This window comes from Tasmannia lanceolata, unplaced genomic scaffold (genome assembly GCF_043159265.1).
Source record: "Tasmannia lanceolata isolate RefF3 unplaced genomic scaffold, GAP_Taslan_0.1 ptg000012l, whole genome shotgun sequence".
NCBI classification, from domain to species: Eukaryota; Viridiplantae; Streptophyta; class Magnoliopsida; order Canellales; family Winteraceae; genus Tasmannia; species Tasmannia lanceolata.
In genome coordinates, this window is record NW_027518689.1 from 37773672 (window position 1) to 37795743 (window position 22072).

At 38.4% G+C, this 22072-nt stretch overlaps 1 protein-coding gene across 3 annotated transcripts; it reads left to right on the forward strand.

Annotated features, from left to right (window-relative positions):
- The first annotated feature begins 14327 nt into the window (after window positions 1-14327).
- On the forward strand, window positions 14328-21677 carry LOC143888106 (uncharacterized). 3 transcript variants are annotated; one of them, XR_013254478.1, is made up of 9 exons: window positions 14328-14641; window positions 15039-16271; window positions 16425-16515; window positions 16662-16819; window positions 16918-16969; window positions 19623-19702; window positions 19828-19948; window positions 20072-20808; window positions 20898-21677. XR_013254478.1 is itself a non-coding variant. In XM_077392410.1 (8 exons), exons 2-8 carry the CDS (start codon window positions 15102-15104, stop codon window positions 20674-20676), a joined length of 2277 nt encoding a protein of 758 aa, XP_077248525.1. In that variant the 5' UTR covers window positions 14328-14641; window positions 15030-15101; the 3' UTR covers window positions 20677-21677. The 3 variants fall into 3 exon arrangements, 2 of the variants coding, with proteins under 2 accessions (XP_077248525.1, XP_077248524.1); XM_077392410.1 differs by having other exon boundaries at window positions 15030-16271; window positions 20072-21677; XM_077392409.1 differs by having other exon boundaries at window positions 20072-21677.
- Window positions 21678-22072: the final 395 nt, after the last annotated feature.

Below are 22072 nucleotides of genomic sequence, written 5' to 3' on the forward strand. Positions count from 1 at the left end.
ACAATCTCCTGTTGAGTATTGAACTTTTCCTATTAAATTCAAATTGATCCCATTTGCCTTCAAGAAGAAATGAGAGAAACATGTTTATTTCATTGTAATTTAAAAGAAGTCATCTTTGTTTTGAATCAGGGATGGAAATACTAAGTAAAATTTAAAATGTGTAAGATTTGATGTTGATGGTGAGACTGTATTATCATTACAATGGGTATGAGCTGGGGATTTCATATAAACATAAGGTCATGTATTTTTGTGGGGTAAAATTGACTGGAATGATTATTCCGTCCTCAAGATTTTAATGGGTGCATTCTGCGCAAAGAAGTACAGAATGGAAACATGAAATAGATTTTATCTAGTGAAGAATATAAAAAACAAAGACTAACAGTTTTGAAAAATGAATGTGTATCGATTTGGGTGTCAACTTTAGGTTGCTTCTTCTCTCTCTCTTCTTATGTGCTGCCTGCTTTCACAAAGGCTCCGTTTCTTTCGACGTAAAAATGGATGTAAAATTTGTTTTATGTTCATTTTTACAACTTAAAACAAATTTTATGTCCATTTTTACGTCAAAAGGAACGGAGCCAAAGCATTTTTATCTTATCTGAATGCATTACTTGATTGATACTCCTATTCAAAATTTGAGAACTTTTCATTGGCAGATAAACATCCGAATCCTCAATTCCTCACAGGGTAATTGCTCAAGTTATCAAAAAGTAAATGTGTTCTCTATATTCTGTTAATACAAGTGATTGTACCTCAGAGACTTGAATGGCTTTGACTGCGTAGATAGCCCATTGGCTTTTGAAGCCCATTCAGTTTTGCATTTGGCTCAAGCTTCTTGATAAACCATGAGTTGAATTTGAGCTTTAATTCCAAGTGGAGTAGACGACATAAAGAAACATGGGTTAGGTGTGTTCTGTAAATTGATGTAGAAAATAAACAATGGGGGTATAGAACAGCCCCTCCCTCTTTCAATAGATAGTGAAGAACATCATGCCGTTGTAACATACTAAAATCGAGTGAAATAAGATATAAGAGAGTACTCTCTTAGGGTGCTTTTCTCAAAATATATAGGGAAATGATATTAGAGCCCCTTTTGATTACCATGGACACCCGCGCCGCCAGTGTATTAATGAGTAAAGGGGGGCTAATGTACTTGATGTCAGAAGAATCCAGTGGGTTTGGTTGCCATGTACACTGGTGGCATGTGTCCTTGGTAATCAAAAGGGGCGTAAATATCACTTCCCAATATATAATGGTGAACATTAATGTTATTCAAAGAATATAATGTATGAAGGTATATAGGAAATGTTCTTCATTCTCTTCGGTGGAATCTGTTGTGGTGGTTACAGTAGCCATGCTCGAGTGTAGTCGAGCCACAAATGCAGATGCAAGCAATGTGACTCCTGCCTCGTAGTGGCAGTAGGAGGTTACAGGATTTTCTTGCGAGATAGACATATATAAAACCTAGTGCACCAGAAACGTAGGCAGAGAGGACAAAGCGTTTGACAAAGAAAGTGACACATGGTTAGGGGTAAAGGGTGATAGAGAATACATATATGACAATTAATACCCTCTAATACCTTGTATAAAATACGAACTCCAGCAATGGTAATTATTAGAACTCTAACTGTATATATAGACACGCTAACTAGAACACACCTACGATGACGGGACGGCAAAGAATAGGTAAATAAATACATTAACAACTATATGAAAAAGAAAATTAATGTGACACCGTTGCTACAAATTAAATGTTGATATAATCTATTCAACAATATTTCCTGGTCAGAATCACAAATGCACATAATACTTATAAAGGCTGTGAAAATTAAGATGGGTACAAAAAAGAGTAATACAGGGGATATTTTCTTAGTAGCTGGGCCCAATTGCATGTCATATGTTGTCTACTAATACAAATGTGAACTGTAATTTGCATTCATCTTATGTGATTTGTCTAACTACATTCAGCTAGTATGCGTACTTTTCTTTTTTAACACCAATATATTTATGAGTGCTTCCCTTCTTTGGCATATAATCAATATGTAGCTTCAATTGATTACAACAATTACTTAGTTGGGTTATATTAGTTTTGTTTTGGTACTTGTTGGAAAGAACTCAAAAACTTTAAGATAGAGTCGCCCGTATAAGAATTTATCAGTTCTAGAAACACCTTGCCAAAATTTGCAAATTTTGTTAGAATTACTTATTTCCAAGATAAACCCACATTAAATTGAGAAATTACTAATTTACAACTCCATGAAAGTTAACAACGCAGATGTAAGGAAACAAAGAAGAATTTCTTAGCATTTGTTAAAAAAAAAGTTAGTAACAAGAAACAAGAACAGGAAAAAAAAAAAAAAACAGTACTATGTGTTAGTGATTTTGCATTTTCAAAATCATGTATATTACATGTTTTAGTGTTTTGGAAAATGTTTTATCAAAAGCGTTTGGGAAAAAGAAAAAATTTTCTTGGAAATATTTGCTTTTACAAAAGGATGTAGAAGTGTAGTTGAAAAGATAGTCCCACATCGGATGAGAGAAAAGAAAGAGAAGGGCTTATAAAGCACTACCTTTTCTAACTCTTGTTGATTGCACATTGGGTTGGACCCGCGGGACGGTGCAACGCACCGTTCCCACACGCGCGCGCGCGGCGTGGGCAATGGGCTATAGGGCGCATAGTGGCGCTTTATTGGCGCTTTTTTAGGCGCACTTTGCACTTCGCGCCTTTAATTTTTCCAGATTTGATCTGCACCGTTGGATCAAGATGAAGGTGGACCGGTCGGATGGGTGGGTCAAATGGTTCGCAGGCCCATCAAGCCGAATGGTTCAGTTGGGTTGGGCTTCGGTTCGGGCCTAACGGTGGGCCTGTTTTCTGTTCGGGCCTAACGGTAGGCCCAACGGGCCCATGACTCCAACGGTCAAAGGGTGTGATCAAATGGGTTGTGTCCCTTTCCCCAACGGTCATGTGCCAAGGGGGTGCGATCCACACCATAGATGGTTGATCTAACGATGACTGGGTTGGAGAGAGGTTTTACTCAAGCCAACAGTCACATCAAGGATCGATCAGGACCGTTCAATATCAATGGGTGCGATCTAACGGTCAGACTTCAAACATTCTGGAAAGGTGCCCTGTAGAGGTGTTTTTCACACTGAAAAGACACCAGATGATCTATAAAAATGTGCAAACTTCAGTCATTTCAAATAGAAATCGAATTGGCAATTCTGACAGACTTTACACTCTCTTCTACACTCCTACAAAAATCCTCAAGTATTTCTACATACTGTTTTTCTTTTGTTTACTGTTCTAGATACTGCTTTTCTGCAGAAACAGGATCTAGAGATTTCTCTAAGGCTTGAAATTTCGGAAAGGCATTTCGGGTTTGATTCCGCTAGTGCTACGCGTCATCAAACATTAGTAGGACTTCCCTACTAGGCTTCATTGTATCTTGGAGGCAATTCGCGGATCCCCTTTGCACACTACTAGTGGGGGCGAATCTTGTCTTAAGGAAAGTGATATCACGCCTTGAAGCAACAATTTTCTGTTTTCTATCATCAACAGTACCCTCAGCAAATTTTCCAACACTATGTAGGCTGCAATCACAAAGGCCGTGTTTGGATTGCAGGAATTTTCTGGAAAAGGTTGGAAAGGAATAATATCTGTAAAAGTTCTTACTTTTTTTTATTTTAGTTTTCACATACGGAAAAAAAAAAAAACGATAACTTGAACCAGCCCTATTCAACTCTTATTTAGAGGGCCCTTCAATTTATGATGATATTCCCTTCATATTAAAGTAAAAGGCTGATATCTGTGTCTAGCAACAGAGGTGGAACAAGCTCACTTGGTTTCTGCGAAAAGGAAAGGAAAGGAAACTGATGTGGCTAAATGGGAAAAATAAAGGAAAATAAACAGTAATGGGAATCCTGCGATCCGGTCATTCAGTTGCCTGAAAGCCCACAGAAAGTATAAATTGTTGCGTTCAATAGCATAGAAACTCAATAGAAACTTTAGCAACTTGATTCCGGCCATCATCTCGAACCGAATGTGGCAGTCCAGGCATATAATATAGGTCTCACATATAAAATACATCCCAATGTGCCACAAAACATTCTCAGGAACAAGTGTTCTGGTACAATCGCTTTGAGGGGAGCACACCAAATCATAAAGAGCAATTAGTTGATGAAAATCATATAAAAATTCCAATAGATATTTCCGCAATTGAATACCAAATCAAAACCATAAGATACAGCACCCATAGAATGGGCGTAAAACGAAATTTTACACTACTTTTCAAATGAAAAGATGGGTGCTCATTTTACATTATCAAAGAAACAAGCTTAGGAAAAATATGTCAAATCATAAAAACAACATAGGTACGAGTTCTTATATGGGGCCATGGGGGAGGGTTGTGCATGCATGTGCAACCAAAAAGTAAATAGTAGAGTCTGCATTATTGGGTGATATAAATCACTCATATCTTTTGCTCAAATGTAGATAGGCCATACCCTAAAAATCTTCCTCATAGGATAATCCCAACCCTCTAATTTGTTGAGGCTACTAATCATTTTAAACATTCACAAATTAGAAGGTTAGGATCAACCCATGGAGAAGATTTTCACTGCACGACCAATCTACATCTGATTCGTTTAGCTTACCCAATAATACGAGCGCTACACTTGCATGCACAAGCGTACACTTGTATTTATAGAGAATTTTGGTGTCAGGGGGGTCTGCTATGACCAATATATCTTGACCTTCAAACCCTGATCAAAGCTATCTGTCTGTTAGGCCCTAGAATGGTCTGGCCACATATCAAACTCTTGTATTGGGTGATCCTAACCTTCTGATTTATAGAGAATTTCGCATTATTCTCTTCTTACTTGTTGAACGTCCATCTTATGGACGTACAATCCAAGGGCTAAAATCACTCTATGGAGAAAATTTTTGTGGCATGACCAATCAATGTGGGGTCAACAATTGAATGATTTGGACCACTGTATAAGTGGGTCCCACATGTACCTTTGCCTTTTCTTTGGATAAAGATGGGCCGGACATGCAATAATTTCTCGTGGCTACAATATTTGGTTGGGCTTTCTTAGGGAATTTGTAGTAGGTAGTGGGCAATTTGAGGCCCACCACATGCTCATCCCTTCCAACACCCTGCGTGAGTTCGAACCCACCATCTCCAACCTAATAAAAGTTTGGGCTCACGTCGATTTCCTACCACGACTATAAAGCTAATACGTCATTCTCACCTCGATTGTCCGTATATGCTAAAAGAAGTGGTGGGCCCTCCTTCCAAAAAGACCACCTTACAAACCTTTGAGACCCAAATTCCCTTCAAAGCCCCTAAATATATCAAAGTGTACGTACCTTCTCGGGAGTATTTGGATGTAGGGGGAAAAAATCAGGTTAAAATTTTGGTTTCCTATGCGTTTCGGCCGCCGAAACCGAAATTTTGGCCATAGCTCAGGTAAGGCAATCTAGCATTCTAAATATAAGCACACAACCTTTAATCTATTGCACATAACACATAACCTTCTTGGATATCTTCTAATTAGTTATGCTAAGATCACTTTAGTACCTCTCAAACGTGCCGACTATATAGGCTCTATCAGGATGAGTACATACTTGTGCATACAAGAGACTTCCAATTGTCGGAGCATATGAAATTCTCCCCATCTCATCCCATTCTGATTAATTCTAGGATTTTGTAACTGACTAAACATATCGCCCTTAATCGTAGGGGCAACTCTTGTTGATATCCTTAATTGACCTAACGACTTTCTCAATATAGGCCTTGAGAAAATCACAACAATTCTCGAGTCTAATTACCTCGATGAATCTCAACTTTTATCACATAGGATGCTTCACCAAGATCCTTCACATCAAAGTTGCATTCCTTACTATATCATTAATTGTTAAAATTATCTAAGAAGGTTATTGTTTTGCCTAAGAATGTCTTTTATGCCTTTTCAGGTTCGTTCTTACATAAAAACAAGGGACCAACTCATTCTCAGCTTCTGAAACCTCGGGTTGCTGCGCATTACAAATGATCTATGTGGTTCTTGAATTGAATAGGTCTCCGCCTATCTCTCACAAACTCCTTCCATTACTATTCCATGGAATATTTTTTCATTGTTGCCAAACATGCCCTATATGTTTAATCAAGAAAATTGATCTTACCCAATGATCTTGTAGGCAATCAGAAGCTGACCCAAACGAGCATGATGAAGCCCTACAAAAATCAACAATATTGTTTTTTCTTGGAAGTACCTTAAATGGCCTGGCTTTAAGCCCCCGAATCAAAGTGAGGATAGCATTTCCCTTGGGCCCGATTTGGATTGCATGAATTTTTTGAAAATGTTTGGAAATAGAACTTATTTTTAGAATTCCCTACTTTTTTTTATACACAGGGAAAATATAATTTGAACCAACCCTATCCAATTTATACCTAATTGCCTTCAATTTATGATGATATCCCTCTAACTTAACCAGTCATATCATCTCCCTCTAAATCATGGACAAAAAAAAAATCCTAAGAAAATCTTTCTGTTGGAATTTATATTTTCTTGCAATTCAAACAGGACCTTAGATAAAAAGAATTAGCAAATAGTGAGTGCAACAAACACCCTTCTTTCTTACTCCTCCCGTGTGTCATGCAATTGCACCACAGTGTAAATCTCATAAGAGAAGTCTCTTGAGTCTTACATTGATTAGATGACTTCTTTCCTAATTATGTCTTATCTTCCAATATAAAAAGTTCTTAAGCATAAAATAAAATATAGTACGTACTATAGCAGTGCTAAATTAGGAGGGATATCAAAATCAAATGATCCAAACGAATTAAAATTTGCCTGTGATTGCGAAAGTTTTGAAGATTCATCTATAATTAGAGATTTGCTAGGGACCATAGCAGAAAGGTATTTAGCGGCCGGGTGTTGCACGAGAGAGCAGCCACCTCAGATGAATTAAATGAATAAGACAAATTCTGTAGAAAAGTTAGCCTGCCTGGCTTCTCTCTCATGCAACAACGGTCCGTAGCAAATCCCCTATAATTAATATACACTAAACATGTTTCTTTCCTCTGTCATCTTTTTTCTTTCCATGGTAAATTTTTTTTGGATTTTGTTCTATGGTGGATTTTTTTTTTATACCTCATGCATACCATCGGTGAGGCCAACATTTTGCAACACATGTTTTGGTAATGTAATTCCCACACCCATGCTATCTACACAACCACATTTTACACTCACCATTTTACACCTCATGTTTTGAAATGGTAGTGCCCAACATATCTACACATGCATATGTTGGGGCCCACCATTTTACACCCATGAGTAGGCCACAATCTCCATCCAAATCCATGCATTGTGGGGCCCACCAATTTGCACCATGTTTGATTTGATGGGTCCCACCAACTTCATTCAAACCCTTGCATATGATGGGGCCCACCATTTTACGCATGGATGGATAGGGGTGGCGCCCACTATCTCCACCCAAGCCCATTGGGCCCATTATTTTACACCCGTGTATAGCATGAGCCAAGAATGCTAGTTTGATGTGTCTGGAAATTACAACCTCAACTACAAGATATTTAAGTGCTTTCCACCCTTGGTTGATAGCAATCTAAGGAGTGATTGAAGGAAACCTCAGACGTGGCATCACAATACACACGTAAATTTATAGATAAGGATGAGACTATTAATAGATTCATCCTCTCAACCTTATTAACACATGGGTTTGATAGTGTTAAGTCGAAGAAAGGCTCTCAAAAGAGGATTTCATCCGGGCCCACGACCAAAAGGAAATAACAAAGAAGGGGCATATGTATACACCCAAAATCACAGACATTTTTATAAAATAATAAGTCAACCGTGAAGGGAATCTAGTCCCCTTAAATAAGTTGCATTACGCATTATACCTATCAATAAAGAATTGCAGTCGGCAATAGAGGAAATTCATGTAACCCTAGAAATTATACTCATTTGAGCTAGAATCCCGGGCAAAAGGTACAATACCCAACAAGGGATTTGTAGTTTAAAAAGCAGACAGACCACAAAATCTATTCCTCTTAATGCATTCTCATCGAATGCTATTATTATTTTGTTTCTTGGATTCCCCAAAACCCCGTTTAACCTGTTAAGCAAAAACATGTCTGAGTCCCCTGATCAGCGATCGAATGTGGGGGGGCATGTACCCCTTTCGCCGCGCTTGCCTTCGCAATTGGGTGCGCCTATAGAGCTCAAGATTGTGGGAAAATGCAGGTTTCTTCACATGGGGTCACCTCAAAGCAATCACCCTGTGGGTTTTCCATTAACCTTACTAAGCACGATTAGTGACCAGAAAAAATGTGATTAGGAATAGGGCAATGAAGCGTGTATGATTAGCATCAGATCCAGGCAGGTGTCCAACAACCAGAAAGTATTTTAAAATGTCAATTTAATTATGCAATTAATTTAAGTGCGGCCATGGACCTATTGAACATGACTACACATGGAAAGCTTTACTGTTTATGTTGGGAAGGTGGTTCGCTTAACCCCCAGCCTTAGGTTGCATTGTTGGTACACCAACTTGGCCCCAGTTAGACCCATATCAGCATATGTTGTGTCACCCTTACATGGTACCATGTGTCACAAGAGTTGAATTTAAGCCAATGGCCCTCTCTCTCTCTCTCTCTCTCTCTCTCTCTCCTCTTCTGTCAGTCCATGCAGAAAAAAGCCATAAACTTGAAGTTCTTTTAAGAGATATGTAGATAGGAAGATGGATAAGGTCTTCTCTTTTATCATCTTCGGAGCCTTAGATGTAATAAATTGAATTAAATGAAAAGTAAGGGGTCCCTTCTTGTGGGTTTTGATTTCTTCCTTTTGTAGAGGCATTTTTATTTTATAATGGAGGGAGTCACATTACCAAAATGACCCTTTTTCTGTTCTTAGAGAGAAACATTATTATCATACCTAATTCACCACTTCAATTTACTTATGATAGAGAATATAATAATCTTCCAAAATATAAAATGAAAAAAGAGAATATAATGGCATGGGTGGTCCTCACCACCCTAAGACGTAGTCCGTACGCATGGTATTGGTTGCAGTTTATGGGCGGCCACAGGGTTCTTTAGAGGACTGTTTTAGTAGGGGGCGACCTAATTGTATTACGAGGCACACCTACCATTAGCACGACTTTATGTTGATCCAGAACATCCATCTAATAGGCTCTATGGTGGATCTCTAGCGGCCAAAAGACCATTACAATAATGCTATTTTGCATCTAATTAAATGTATTTTTGGTTGTTGAATGTCGTTGTTAAGTTCGTACCCTATTGAAGTATCTCTTTGGATCATTAGGGCTTATTTTTTCACCCTTCTCAGAGTGTTTCTGCACTTTTTTGTCGGGGAAGAATGTTGTTGGAAAACCGACCGACGAGTTTGGTAATTTTCAACTTTCCTGTGTGATTCTTTTCTGCTCGTTTCACCCGGTCTAATAAAAAAACGGAGAATGTTGGTGGTTTTTCACTTCTACTTTTTTAAGACATTCATCAATTTACAAATTTTCCTGCCGTCTATTAAAGTTTTGTTAACAATTTGATATGTGCTTATGTTTATGGGTAATTTTAATCTAGTACTTATGTAGTCGCGGGTATGTAGTTTAGGGTTGTGGAGTTAGTAATTTGTGATGTGTCTTGTTAGTGGGTAAACGGACTTGTGATGTGGCATTCCATCTTGCTTGTATTTATGTAGTAGCATTTCTATGAAATAAAAAGAAGATAAGATTTTTACAACAGCAAAGGAAGCTTTGTTTTGGAGAGTCATGGCTCCTCTCAATTTGAGCCATTAGGAGGTCCACAATTCCTCTGCAGGCACTAATCAAATCATTAGAATTACTCAATTAAACAGACTTATTTACACAGTGGCCCAGAAATGAGCGTTTGGGTCACGCTGATCATGTGCGTGGGCCCGAGTTCGGGCTCGTTATAAAGGTTTCTCACCGTTGCCCTTCTCAATTATGGCTCTATCAGTGAACTGGAAGATCTTCTTCCCTTGGGTTAATTCGATATAATTCTAGACATAAAGGGGTATAACGGTAATTTGGAATTGCCCACTTTTGTCGTTTTACCATTAAACGTGGTGAGAATGATCACTCATTCACTCTCCCACCACTACTAGAAAAGAGAAGAAAACAAAACACGAGTCGTGACAGCCGACGCCTTTAGGTCTCTGCCTACTCTAATCCCTACCGTCGACTGGGCCTTCATCCGACGGCCATCCTTTTTCCGACTTTAATCATTACAAATAATTACAGTACCTTCTGGTCAATTTGTCAAAACTTTATTATTTACCGCTTCTCGCATGATTTTGTCCCGTATAAAGAACTGACGCAGAAAATAAAATTAGACTGGGAGAATATTCCGGTGACTCAGTCATAAATGAGAACGGAAAACACCATGAATTTCTCACGTTTTTTGTATATCTAATATAGGTCTCCAATTTCCTGTGCTGGCTAAAATAAAAATGCTAAAGAAGAAATCCACTTTTACGACTCATTACCCGAAGATATACCTTACTTGGGCGGGTTAGGTTTTCCAAAACCCTTCCTTACTAGAGAAATTATCTCGGGTGAGGTCTAATTTCTTATGGGAAAATCCGAGATTCGAAAACCTGACCCTACCTGAGATGGTTTCTATCTCAGGTTGGGTCGGGTCAAGATTTTATTTTCTAGTTCAAGTAGAAAACAACAAATCTTCACATCTAAAAGCTCTGAATTTGCGTCATCAAGTGCATAAATTTAATAAGGAAACTATTGTTTTCACTTCACAAATAAGATCACCTCAATGAAAACAATTATATCTAGGGAAGTGATATTTACGTCCCTTTTGATCACCAGGGATACCAAACGCTAGTGTACAGGGCAATCAAACCCAATATACACTGGTGCTGGATGTCCCTAGTGATCAAAAGGGGCGTAAATATCACTTCTCTTATATCAATATATTGGAAAAAAAAATCTGCCATGCTATTCAAGAGATATCTAAAAATATTATGGTACAACTATATGAGTCAAGATAGATTTCTGTATTTTTTTTCATTAAACCATACCCTACACGAGCTTGAGTCCAGTTTTTAACCTAAAATCTGACCCAGTCCGAGATCCATGATTTCTAAACCCGACCCAAGTTATTTTTGTGTCGAGCTATGGCCAAGTTGCAACCTTACTTATGGGGCCTCACTTCATTTCTTATAAAGAACTTTGAAAATGAAGGAAATTTGTGACAAATAAAACAGCGAGAAATCAAGTTGGCGAGAAATTAAAAGAAGCAGGAAGGCCGGCCAGTGCTTTCCACCGGCCCATAAAGTTTAAAAGACCGTTCACCGAGAGTCGTTATTATACCGGCGGCCGTCATAAACGACTAAGTGACCGGTCAAATTCCAAGTGTTGACCTAGTGAATTTTGTAGAAAGTCTCATTGTACTAACGAGAATCTTCTTCTATTTAGCATTACAATATCCATAATACCCTTTCTATCATGCGTACGAATACAGAACAGCATAATTTCTGTGATTACCGAAATACCCTCGCTCATGTGTCTCGTGCTCATTTTCTATGTTCTTTGATTCTTCCCGAGGGTCTCTCTTAGTACTCAGCTTAAATAATCAAATGTAACTTTTAATAAAAGAAAGAAAAGATATTCGTGTGATATCTGTCTCTTGCCCTTTGTTGAGCTGTGGGACAACAATGCATGTCTTCAATCGAATCCTCTTTCATATGAATATTTAGTTTCATATTTTGCAAGGTCAGTTCGGAGAATCCAATCTTATTATATAAGCTAACATAACTTTTTGAATCCTGTCTAAATTCTTTCAATGAAAAAGGGAAAAATGGGGCATAAAACAAAATTTACGCTCACCATCCCCTTAAAAAATGGGTGTAAAATGAAATTTACGTCCCATTTCATGTAGGAAGTAGCAAATAATCACAGTAAAGTGGGTCCTAATGTCACATGTAAGGTGATCCAATTCATTAATATTGTTGGCCATATGTTAAGTGGGCACTAAGTCATGGTTGTTCTCTGACTTATACCCATCGCATTTCCTTTAATTCATCTGAGGTGGCTGCTCCCTCATGCAACAGACAGCTTGGCGAAATGCCTTCTACGATGAACGCTGCCAAATTTCATGATGTAAATGACTGATGGGGTGGAAGCAACTCAATCCTTCCTGTGGTAATAATCGGTTTGGCCCTCACAATCGGTTGCCATAATCTGAAATGAACAGGACCTTAAGGTTATCGGAACAACTAAACATTTGCAAAGTAGGTAAGCGAATGTTTTAGCCCCTGTCTACCCTCATTGAAGCAAATCCTGAGAGGAACTAATTTGATCCACATAACTAGGCTATGATGCTTTATTGGCCCTGTGTGTTCATTAGAGGTAATGTCACTCGTCAGCCCATCTGACAGACGACCCGCAAATCATCACTCGCAAGGACAACTCGTTTTCTCACAACATACACCAGAAACAATCAACTGATATTGGATGTGCCAAGTGTGACACATGTTTCTCGCATTATGTGTATGGCTAGTCAAGGGTAGCCCACATGGCCCACCACGCCGTTAGTGTAAGAAATGCAATGCGTGTCACATAATAATTTTTTTGAAAATAAGCATGTGTCACACTGTCACATAATAATAATAATAATGATTTTTACCTATAAATTCCTAATTTGTAAAATACTTTTCTATTAATAATTAGAAATTATGAAAAAACTCAAAGGATTAGGCTTCAATAGGCAACATTTGTCGTCCTGTTTGAAGAAAATGGGCGAAAACGAGAGAAAGGTAATTTCCTCAAGCGACTCCAATTAGTTTCGAAAAGTCCAATATATTTTTACCATTATTTAGACTGGATTTTGAGAAACAAGTGTCATGAGTTGGGTTCTCCGAACCCTAGAGAACCCCATTTTTATTTTTCATTTTTTGCACTTAAAAGAAATCCAAACAATCCCTCTCCTGGCGGGTTGGCGGCATGCAACCTTAAGTTATTGAAAAATATTTTAAAAAATCCCTAATCTTATACCAATATAGTTTGGAAAAAAAATGTCCTTCAGTCACACCTAATAGCATGCTTTTTTGCCTAAGAATTTAGAAACAACTATCCATTGAACGACTAAAATCAATCAATGAGTGGGACTCTATGCAGCCCACTGAGCTATAGTGGCCGATTTCACATTTTATGTTGAGAAAATCCGCCGGGCAAACCTGATCCGAACGTGCACAAATTAAACGGAAAAGATAAATCAATAAAAGAAGCTATAACATGAACACCAAGATTTATGTTGTTTGGCCAAGCCTACTTCCATGGGCGAGAAACATGATATTCCACTATGAGAAAAACAATATGCAGAGATTACGATGGATTAAAACCCACAACCCTCAAACTGCAACCCTGTCCTTGCTTCTCTCACCCAAGACCGCACCCAAGAGTAATTCGATAGAAAAGCCCAAGAGAATACTCAGGAGAAAAACCCACGGGAAGAAAATCCAAGCAGAAAATCGAGGACGTAACTCACTTCCTCTTCTCCCCCCTTCTCTCTCTCTCCGCAGCCTACACACAAAGAGTTTCCCACCTCTCTCTAGCCGTTTGCACACCTAAAAGGCACTTTATATATCTGCTTTCTTGCCTTACCATCCAAGCTTTGGGAAATAAGGCAACTTTTCCAATATTTTATTACAATGAGGCCGTGCCTTACTAAAGCATTCCTATATTCGCAATAAGTGCTCATTTTATATAATAGAGATTACGACCGTGTTTGGCAATCAAGAAATCATTTTTCGTGGAATATTAATCAGCTTATCTTTTGTTTTTTTGATAGGTAAGCTGGGATTGAACCTCAGACGTCTAGGTCAAAGAACAAAGCCTTGAGCATTATTAATTAACTTAGCTAGTCGTAGGAGAGGAGGGCCTCAAGAGAAAATTGAGAGAATGAAATGAGGAGATGGGTAGAAGTGCAGGTAAAAATTATATTTCGAGTGGAGTTTTTATTTTGCCTGTTTTGAGTGCTATCTCTTTGTCTCCCGCACTCCTCACCATGGGGTAAGGGTAAGCTATATTCCATGGAAAAAACAAATTCACGGTGGCCAAACATTAAAAACTCATAGGTAAGAACCAATCTAAAAATCGTGCGCATGAGTATTTATAACTTTAACAATGACATGGGGTATTTTAGCAGTTTTACAAGGAAATTAAAGGGACTAGGATGTATTTATGCCCTTGGAGAGGCTGTTTCTGTAATTAGCCTATGAGAGAGGTAGCTGTATGAGAATTTGGGGAGCGTGTAAAGAGAGAGAAAGAGCAGAAGCACGCACACACACCACCCCCCTCGAAATCTCGTTTCTCGAGCCATCCGTTCACGAAAATCGAGGATCTTGCTTCTTCTTTTTTTCTCTCTCTCTCTTTATTTATTAATTTTTATTTTTCAGAGACCTACTAGAGAATAGAGATATCTTTGTAGTTGTACCAGAGAGAGCGAGATAGGAGAAAAAAAGGGATAGGGGAGGCAATTTTCTTGGATTTACAAAGCTGGAAAATCCCAATAGATGAATTGATTTCTTGAGCTTAACGGTGTCTCTGTTGATTTTCATCGAATCCCAGGTGAGAAAACCCTAGCCGGTCTTTTGTTAATTTTTTCTTTCTTTGCTTTTATTCTAAATAAAGTGTGATAGGTTGAATTTGTCAATGGGGGTTTTCTCGTCATCATCATCTTCTTCTCTTTTTTTTAAGATTTGTGATTTGATCTTTTTGGTACTAGAAAGTGTTGGAGAGATTGGGGGTTCCTTCAAAAGCAGGGTTTTGTATGAACTAGATTGTGTTTATTTTATATTTTATTGGCTATAATTTATTGCTTCAGAGACCAGATTCAATGAGTTTGGATTGGGATCTGTGTAGGAAATTAGGTTAATTTTTTGTACTTTTGCTGATTGACTGATATTGGATTAGTTTTTTTTTTTTTTTTTTTTTCTTTCCCCCACCTATCCTGGAGGGAATTTAGGGCATTGCTAGGGTTTCAAAACATTGGCTTCTTAGTTGCGTTTTCATGGGTTGAACTGAAGGCATGATGGGGATTTTCGACGAGGGCGAGGATATGTTCTTTGATACCAGAGAGGATTTATCATCTGTATCTGATTCCGGTTCAGATTGCGTGGAGGTTTTGGAACCCAATTGCAAGTTTCTTGATTGGGTTTCAGGTAAATTTCAGAATGAAATTTGGGTTGGAAAATTAGAGAGCGTTCAAGAACGTCGGGATAAGTTTCTGAAATGGATGGGTTTAGGTTTAGATGGGAGTCCGCGGAGAGATTCTGTTGACCTGTCTGATAAAATCAGTCCTGAGATTGATAGAATTACGAAAGACAGCGGAGCCGTGTTGAGAAACTCTGATTTTGAAGATGGGTTCTCATCGAGTTGGTCTAACAGGTCCGATGATGCCCCCGATTTATCTGTAGTTGGGGTTTCGGAGGGGAATTCCCTGTGCAGAATTAGGAATTTGGATGACGGAACGGAGTTCATTGTTGATGAGCTGGGGCAGGATGGTACACTGAGTAGACTTCGTGAAGTGGGTTCAGATCGAGTGTATACTGTTGATGAGTTTCAGAGTATGCTTGGGTTATCACCTTTTATTCAGCAATTTATGCGGAGAGAGGTTGCACAATCAAGCAATTCAAATGGGGTGGCGAAGAGAAGGAAAAAGGGGTGGTTGAGGAGATTAGGAGCCGTGGCTTGTGTTGTGGATAGGCAGCAGGAAGAAGGTAAATTGGGATCCGATTATTTGTATCCAATCACAAGGGTTAGGGCTCACCGAGTTAGGGTTCGCCTCTATAAGAAGCGATCAAAGGAATTCTCTGCGGTTTATATGGGACAAGAGATCGAAGCCCATAGTGGTTCAATCTTGACTATGAAGTTTAGTCTTGATGGGCAGTACTTGGCTAGTGCTGGTGAAGATGGTGTCGTGCGTGTGTGGCAGGTGATGGATTGTGCAAGAACAGACGATAATGACATTCCTGAAGTTGACCCTTCTTGTATATACTTCACAGTGAATCATTCTTCTGAATTGTCTCCACTTTTTGCGGATAAGGAGACAATGAGTAAATTCAGTAGCATGAGGAAAACATCGGATTCGGCTTGCATCATTTTGCCCCCGACGGTCTTTCGGATATCGGAAAAGCCCCTGCACGAATTCCATGGGCACAGTGATGATGTGTTGGATCTGTCATGGTCGAAGAATAAGGTTAGTTATCCTGAATGAAACGATTTCTCTGCGGAGTCGAGAATTTTTTTTTTTTTTTTTTGAAATGGCAGCCGAGAATTTTTTTAAATTTTGCTTATTATGTTTGGAAAACCAAATGACGTATTTTCCATACCTTGCAAATGCTTTGTGCAGTATCTGCTGTCATCATCTGTGGATAAAACTGTTCGACTGTGGCAGGTGGGATGTGACAGTTGCCTCAAAGTGTTTTCCCACAACAATTATGGTTTGTTTCTTCCGTTTTGTTCATTTTACTTCCTGCTCCTTTGTTTAGTACCGTTTCGACTACCGTTTATTCGTTATTGGTGCATGGTACTAGTTTCTTGTGACTGTTCTCATTGCCCTTTTTGTTTCTCCAAATATGTGATGCAGTCACATGCGTTCAATTTAATCCAGTGGATGATAATTACTTCATCAGTGGCTCCATAGATGGGAAGGTCCGCATTTGGGCCATTCCTGGTTGTCAAGTTGTTGATTGGATTGATATAAGAGAAATAGTCACCGCTGTCTGTTACTGCCCTGATGGGCAGGTATGTTATATTGCTTTACTTTTTCATGGAAATCAATTGTTACCTGAGAAATCTTTTGGGACTTCCTGAAAATAATGTCCATACTTTGATTCATGCAGGGAGGAGTAGTTGGTTCCATGACAGGCAATTGTCGCTTTTTTGACGCATCAGGTATACACATGTTCAATTTTTTATGATGCTTTATATATGATGCACAGTTGCAATAGGGTGAAAATGATTCATTTGATTTGTCCAATTGCTTGGGATTTTTGCTGATATATTTATTAGATCTTCCATATGTAACTTCTCCGTTTCCATTTCAAAAAATAAAAATGTAACTTCTCCAGTAGGATGCCAATATAGATGGTTTTATGTTGGCTTTTAACTTCTGAGAAAGCTACATGGAAACCAATGAATGTTGTTACTCTTTCTTCTTGGTTCTTTTGTATTCCCTCTTTTGAAGTTCATCCCGATTCATTTTCTTTTGTTTTTTGTACAGTTTTACTGATAATACTGTTAGTAGTTTGCTTCATGTTCTGCTATGTACGCTGTGATGATTCTTGAGCTTTAGCTGTATGATTTTTTGGCTAGTATGTGCTATATCCTATATGTGCCTTTTTTAGGATCTCTTGGAACCATTTTCTGCCTCTGGTGCACTGGTGTATCTGCTATTTTGTGCATTAGTTTTGACCCGGTGATGATCACATGCTTATGAAAAGGAGAATTCTCGCTTATAGAGTTATAGTATTGGTTCAAGAGGGAGTTGAAAGGAAAGGTGTTGTTTGGGTTCCGTCTTTCCTGAGGGTCGTTAAGAATCTTCAGACAACAGGGGTCGGTCATCGCAAGTTATTTCTAACAGCTTTCTTTGGCATTTACAGTGATATTAATTCAGTCTGAAAGGAAGCCACATTATTCTTTGATTGCGCACAGTAAATAGGTTGATCCATTGGTAAAGTTGCCTTTAAGTTAACAATTCTAAAGCTTATCACTATAGGTGCTTTGCTCATTAAGTTGTGTGAAAAGGCATTGCTAATCCATGGTTCTGTAATTATAGTGGGTTTAGTATCCAGTTACAGCAGTGAAATCTAATTGGTGAGAATTGAGCCATGCAATATATTCAAGGGTATACTGGGAATTGATGGTCTTATAATGTGGTCACTGGAATTTATTTAGAGCTCCGTTACTACTTGATGAGGACAGATGGAGGAGCTTCAAAGGAGGTTCCAAGTCCAACTACAGTTGTTTCTATACGCCCTTGCACTGTGTGACCCTGGTCTGTCAAGTTAGAGGTTACATTTCTTCTTGCTATCTGATTTCAATAGTCCATCTTGAATGTTTTAAGTTATCCAGCTTTCGTTTAAAGTATTGAGTTTGGGTTTCTGCTGCTTTTAGGAAGAAATATGAGCACCAGCAGCCAAAAGAGAACGACATACTTTTTTGAGTTTTACATGTTTACCTCACTTCAAAAATAACAATTGCAAAGAAATTCGTTTCATTTCAATTGACAGGCATTTATCTCATTTTATTAAATTCTTTCTAGCTTTAAATGCAAATGGTTCAACCCTAGGGTTGAACTGTGAACTGAACTCAGCTTAATATGTATTAAGTTAATGCTTGAAATGCTTGAGAAGGGGATGGTTCCTCAATTGTCTGGTTCAGGATTTTACAGGCATAAGAATGCTGCAAATACAAGCTTGTAATGGTAGGAGAAAAAAAACAAGCCTCATTTGGGTTGAGCCTCTAGCGCATTGCCAAAAGGCTTGGTTCCTCAACCAAGAGGTCGGAGGTTCAACCCCCCCCCCCCCCCCCCCTCGAAATAAAAGTAGGAGAATGATTAAGCATCTCCCTCTGGTGGAAATTGGCTGGTTTGGCCTGAGCTTCCTGTTAATCATCTATTTTGTAGCCTAGATTTTGAGAAAAATTACATATCTAGTATTACAAGGATATCCGCTTGACTGCGCTTTTATTCCCTAAATTTTATCTGAGAAATCAAGAGCCAATACGATAAAAAGGAACATCTAAACTATATGGACCTTGCTAGTATATCTTATGGAGAAATTATCGTCTATATGGAATACTCCATGTCAGATGGATGTAAAAACTTAATGTTGTCTAGCTCCTTGTTTTTCTTTTGCTTGATAGTGCATTTGCATATAAATTATATAAATGAATAAGAATGAGTTGGTTTTTTCCATTCGTAGATATATTTTATTCTTTTATAGAGCACTATTCATTTATTTGGATATTAATGCGAGACAATCTCAATAAACATGGTGGAATTCAGATTTCAATCTGTGTATGCCCTTTTTTAGGTGGAACAACTTCAACTTTATCCAAGTTGGTTACAAATACAACTTTTTTGTGAGGTGGTTACAAATATTAACAATGGGTAATTGGTGCATTGAGGTTGGAAAGCTCATTATTGATATGGATTCTAGAACTTTTTATTTTCTTTCCAAGTTCTCTGCTGTTGTTTTGTACCTTTTCTGAATTTTTTTTTGATCCCTTTTGTTTAGATACTAATTAAAAAAAAAAAAAACAAAGCTTTTCTTTAGAAGTCTATCAATCAAGTATGAGTGGCTAAGGGTACAGGTTTCTAAATTCTCGAAATCTATTTCCAGTCTAATTATTGGAAAAATGGATTGAAAAATATATCCAGATTATCAATTCTATGTTGACCTGTTTTAAAGCCATCTGTGACATGAGATGTGGTTTTATTCATTATAATTTTGCTACAAGCAAATGTCACTTAATTTTTGTTATTTTTTATGACAAAAAATCGTTATATTGCAGACTGCTGATTGGTTGTAATTCCATGTACCAGGCAATCATCTGCAACTGGATGCTCAAATATGCTTACAGGGTAAGAAGAAGTCCCCTTGCAAAAGAATAACCGGCTTTGAGGTAATGAGACATCTATAGATGACGTATAACTTTAATGTCACACCAGCTTCTCTGTCTTTTATTTTTGTTTATCCCTTTTGGTATCAATTTAAATTTGAAGTTCTAATATCTTAATTCTTGTCCAGTTTTGCCCAAGTGATCCCAGGAAAATAATGGTCACATCTGCTGATTCTCAAGTTCGAATTCTTGATGTTGATGTCGCCTGCAAAGATAGGGATGGGGTTGATGTCGTCTGCAAATATAGGGGTAATGGATCCCTTTTTTTCCCCTGTATTTCATTCTTGAGTTCAACATTGTGTACATGCCCTGTTTGGATTTTACATCCCTGTCCATGTTTTTGATTTTATAACTTTGGGTATCTATCTTCAGGGATCCGAAATGCAGGAAGTCAGATATCTGCATCTTTTACTAGAGATGGGAAGCATATTATATCTGCGAGTGAGGATTCTAATGTCTACATCTGGAACTACAATAGCCTGCTGAATAGACCCATGCCTAGTCAGGCAAAGAGTGTCTGGTCGTATGAGCGCTTCTTTTCCAGCAATGTATCAGTCGCTATACCTTGGTCCCGTGTGAAATCTGGAAATCCTGTCTCACTTACGTCAGAAAATATTGCAGCCCATCAGCAAGTTTTGAGTGACTCAACAAGAAGTTTACAAAATTTATGCAATTGCCACTCATTTTCGTCAAATAAGTCTCTCTCGTTGTCGCTCTCTGATCATTTCTCATTAAGCCATGGGTTCCTTTCAGAGGTTCCACCCAAGGGATCTGCGACTTGGCCAGAGGAGAAGCTTCCCACTTCAAGCTCGCTGACTGTGTCATCAACCATGTGTAAATCCCAGTACAAGTTTCTGAAGGCTTCTTGCCAAAATGCAGTTACTTCTTCACATGCATGGGGTGTAGTGATTGTAACCGCAGGTTGGGATGGACGGATAAGATCATTCCACAATTATGGATTACCGGTTCATGTTTGATATTACGGGCTCCGCATGATTGTCTATATCATGTCTGTTGGGCATGTCTACACGTTTATAGCCGGGGTTTTGTATTTCCCCCCTTTTGGCTGAGTAGATGCTGCATGTCAAATTCAAATTGACCGTGGGCAAGTAAGTGTACAAATTGGACAATTTTCAAAATTTTGCAGTATCAAGAGCCTTAGTAGGTCCAAAGTTGAATTATTTGTGGGACTGTGCAGTGTAGTTGAAGTTTGCTACATTGGGGTTTCCGCTTGGACTTCATATGTTTTGAAGGTGTACCATAATATCCCATCAGATTGCAGCAGGTGTCGATGTTCCGAGGTCTACTTTGTTCAATAGGTTGCGGTAATTTTATCGGATGAGATCCCATTTAATTATACAATTCTTTTATTTATTTACTCGAGAAGTTTGTGGTAGCCTGCCCCGAAAGGAAAGAGGAGCTCGTGTGTGGGGAAGGCTGTTGCCTGTTGGGGGGCTATGCGTATAATTTAGGTGTCCATGGGGCCTTCATAACTTTTTAAAAATTTTGGAAGGAGGTGGTGGTAGGGATTTATTCATGACATTTTTGGTGGGGGGACTCACCTTTCATTATTTGCTCATGTGAGAATGATTGAGCTGTGTCTGCAACTGTTCTTTAGATGCCCCTCGGCAGAACAAATGGGTGATATACTTAGCGATTCGGAATCTTATACTTTTGGGTGGCTATCCCTTTCAAGAAAAGAGATATTTTCTTAATCAGGTGATTCCACTCTCCTTTTTGCTGCTAATTATTATTGATGATCACTTCATGGGCCTCAATAAACCTGAACCACCAGCAATGTCGGCCATACTGCTCCAGGGTTTGCTGCCCTAATATGTCTCACAGAATCAAATGTGGCGTACTGTAATTATTCTATTATGTTCGTGCTAGAATCGAGGGATTAACCATTGAGTTGTCATGGTTTTAGTATATGTAATTGTAATTTACCTATCAAAATGAAATTGCTAGTATTCTGGGATGTTATTTTCCTAGTAAAACTGTCGTGGCCTAGTCTCGATAAGAGAAGGCGTTGGTTTTGGTTTCTCTATCTTGTGGAAAGTAAGGGATATCGTGTGGAAAGTAAGGGATGGCTGATAATTGGGGACAAATATTTTTCTTGACATAACAGTTGAAGGAGCTTGTAACAGGAAGTTATTTGATCCTTATGCATCCTTTTGCATTTGAAAAAAAAAAAAGTTACTGGCTGGGAACTAGGGGCTTCTATAGTTAGGGTGATGGGCTTTGATATGGGTCTGCTGCATTATTACTGGTTTCATGTGATGTCATGTGTATATTTTTATATCTAGTTTTTGCTTAATGGGTGTTCTTGGGGAATTTTATTAGTCTTGTTTTGGGGGCTTTTTCTTGGTTAAC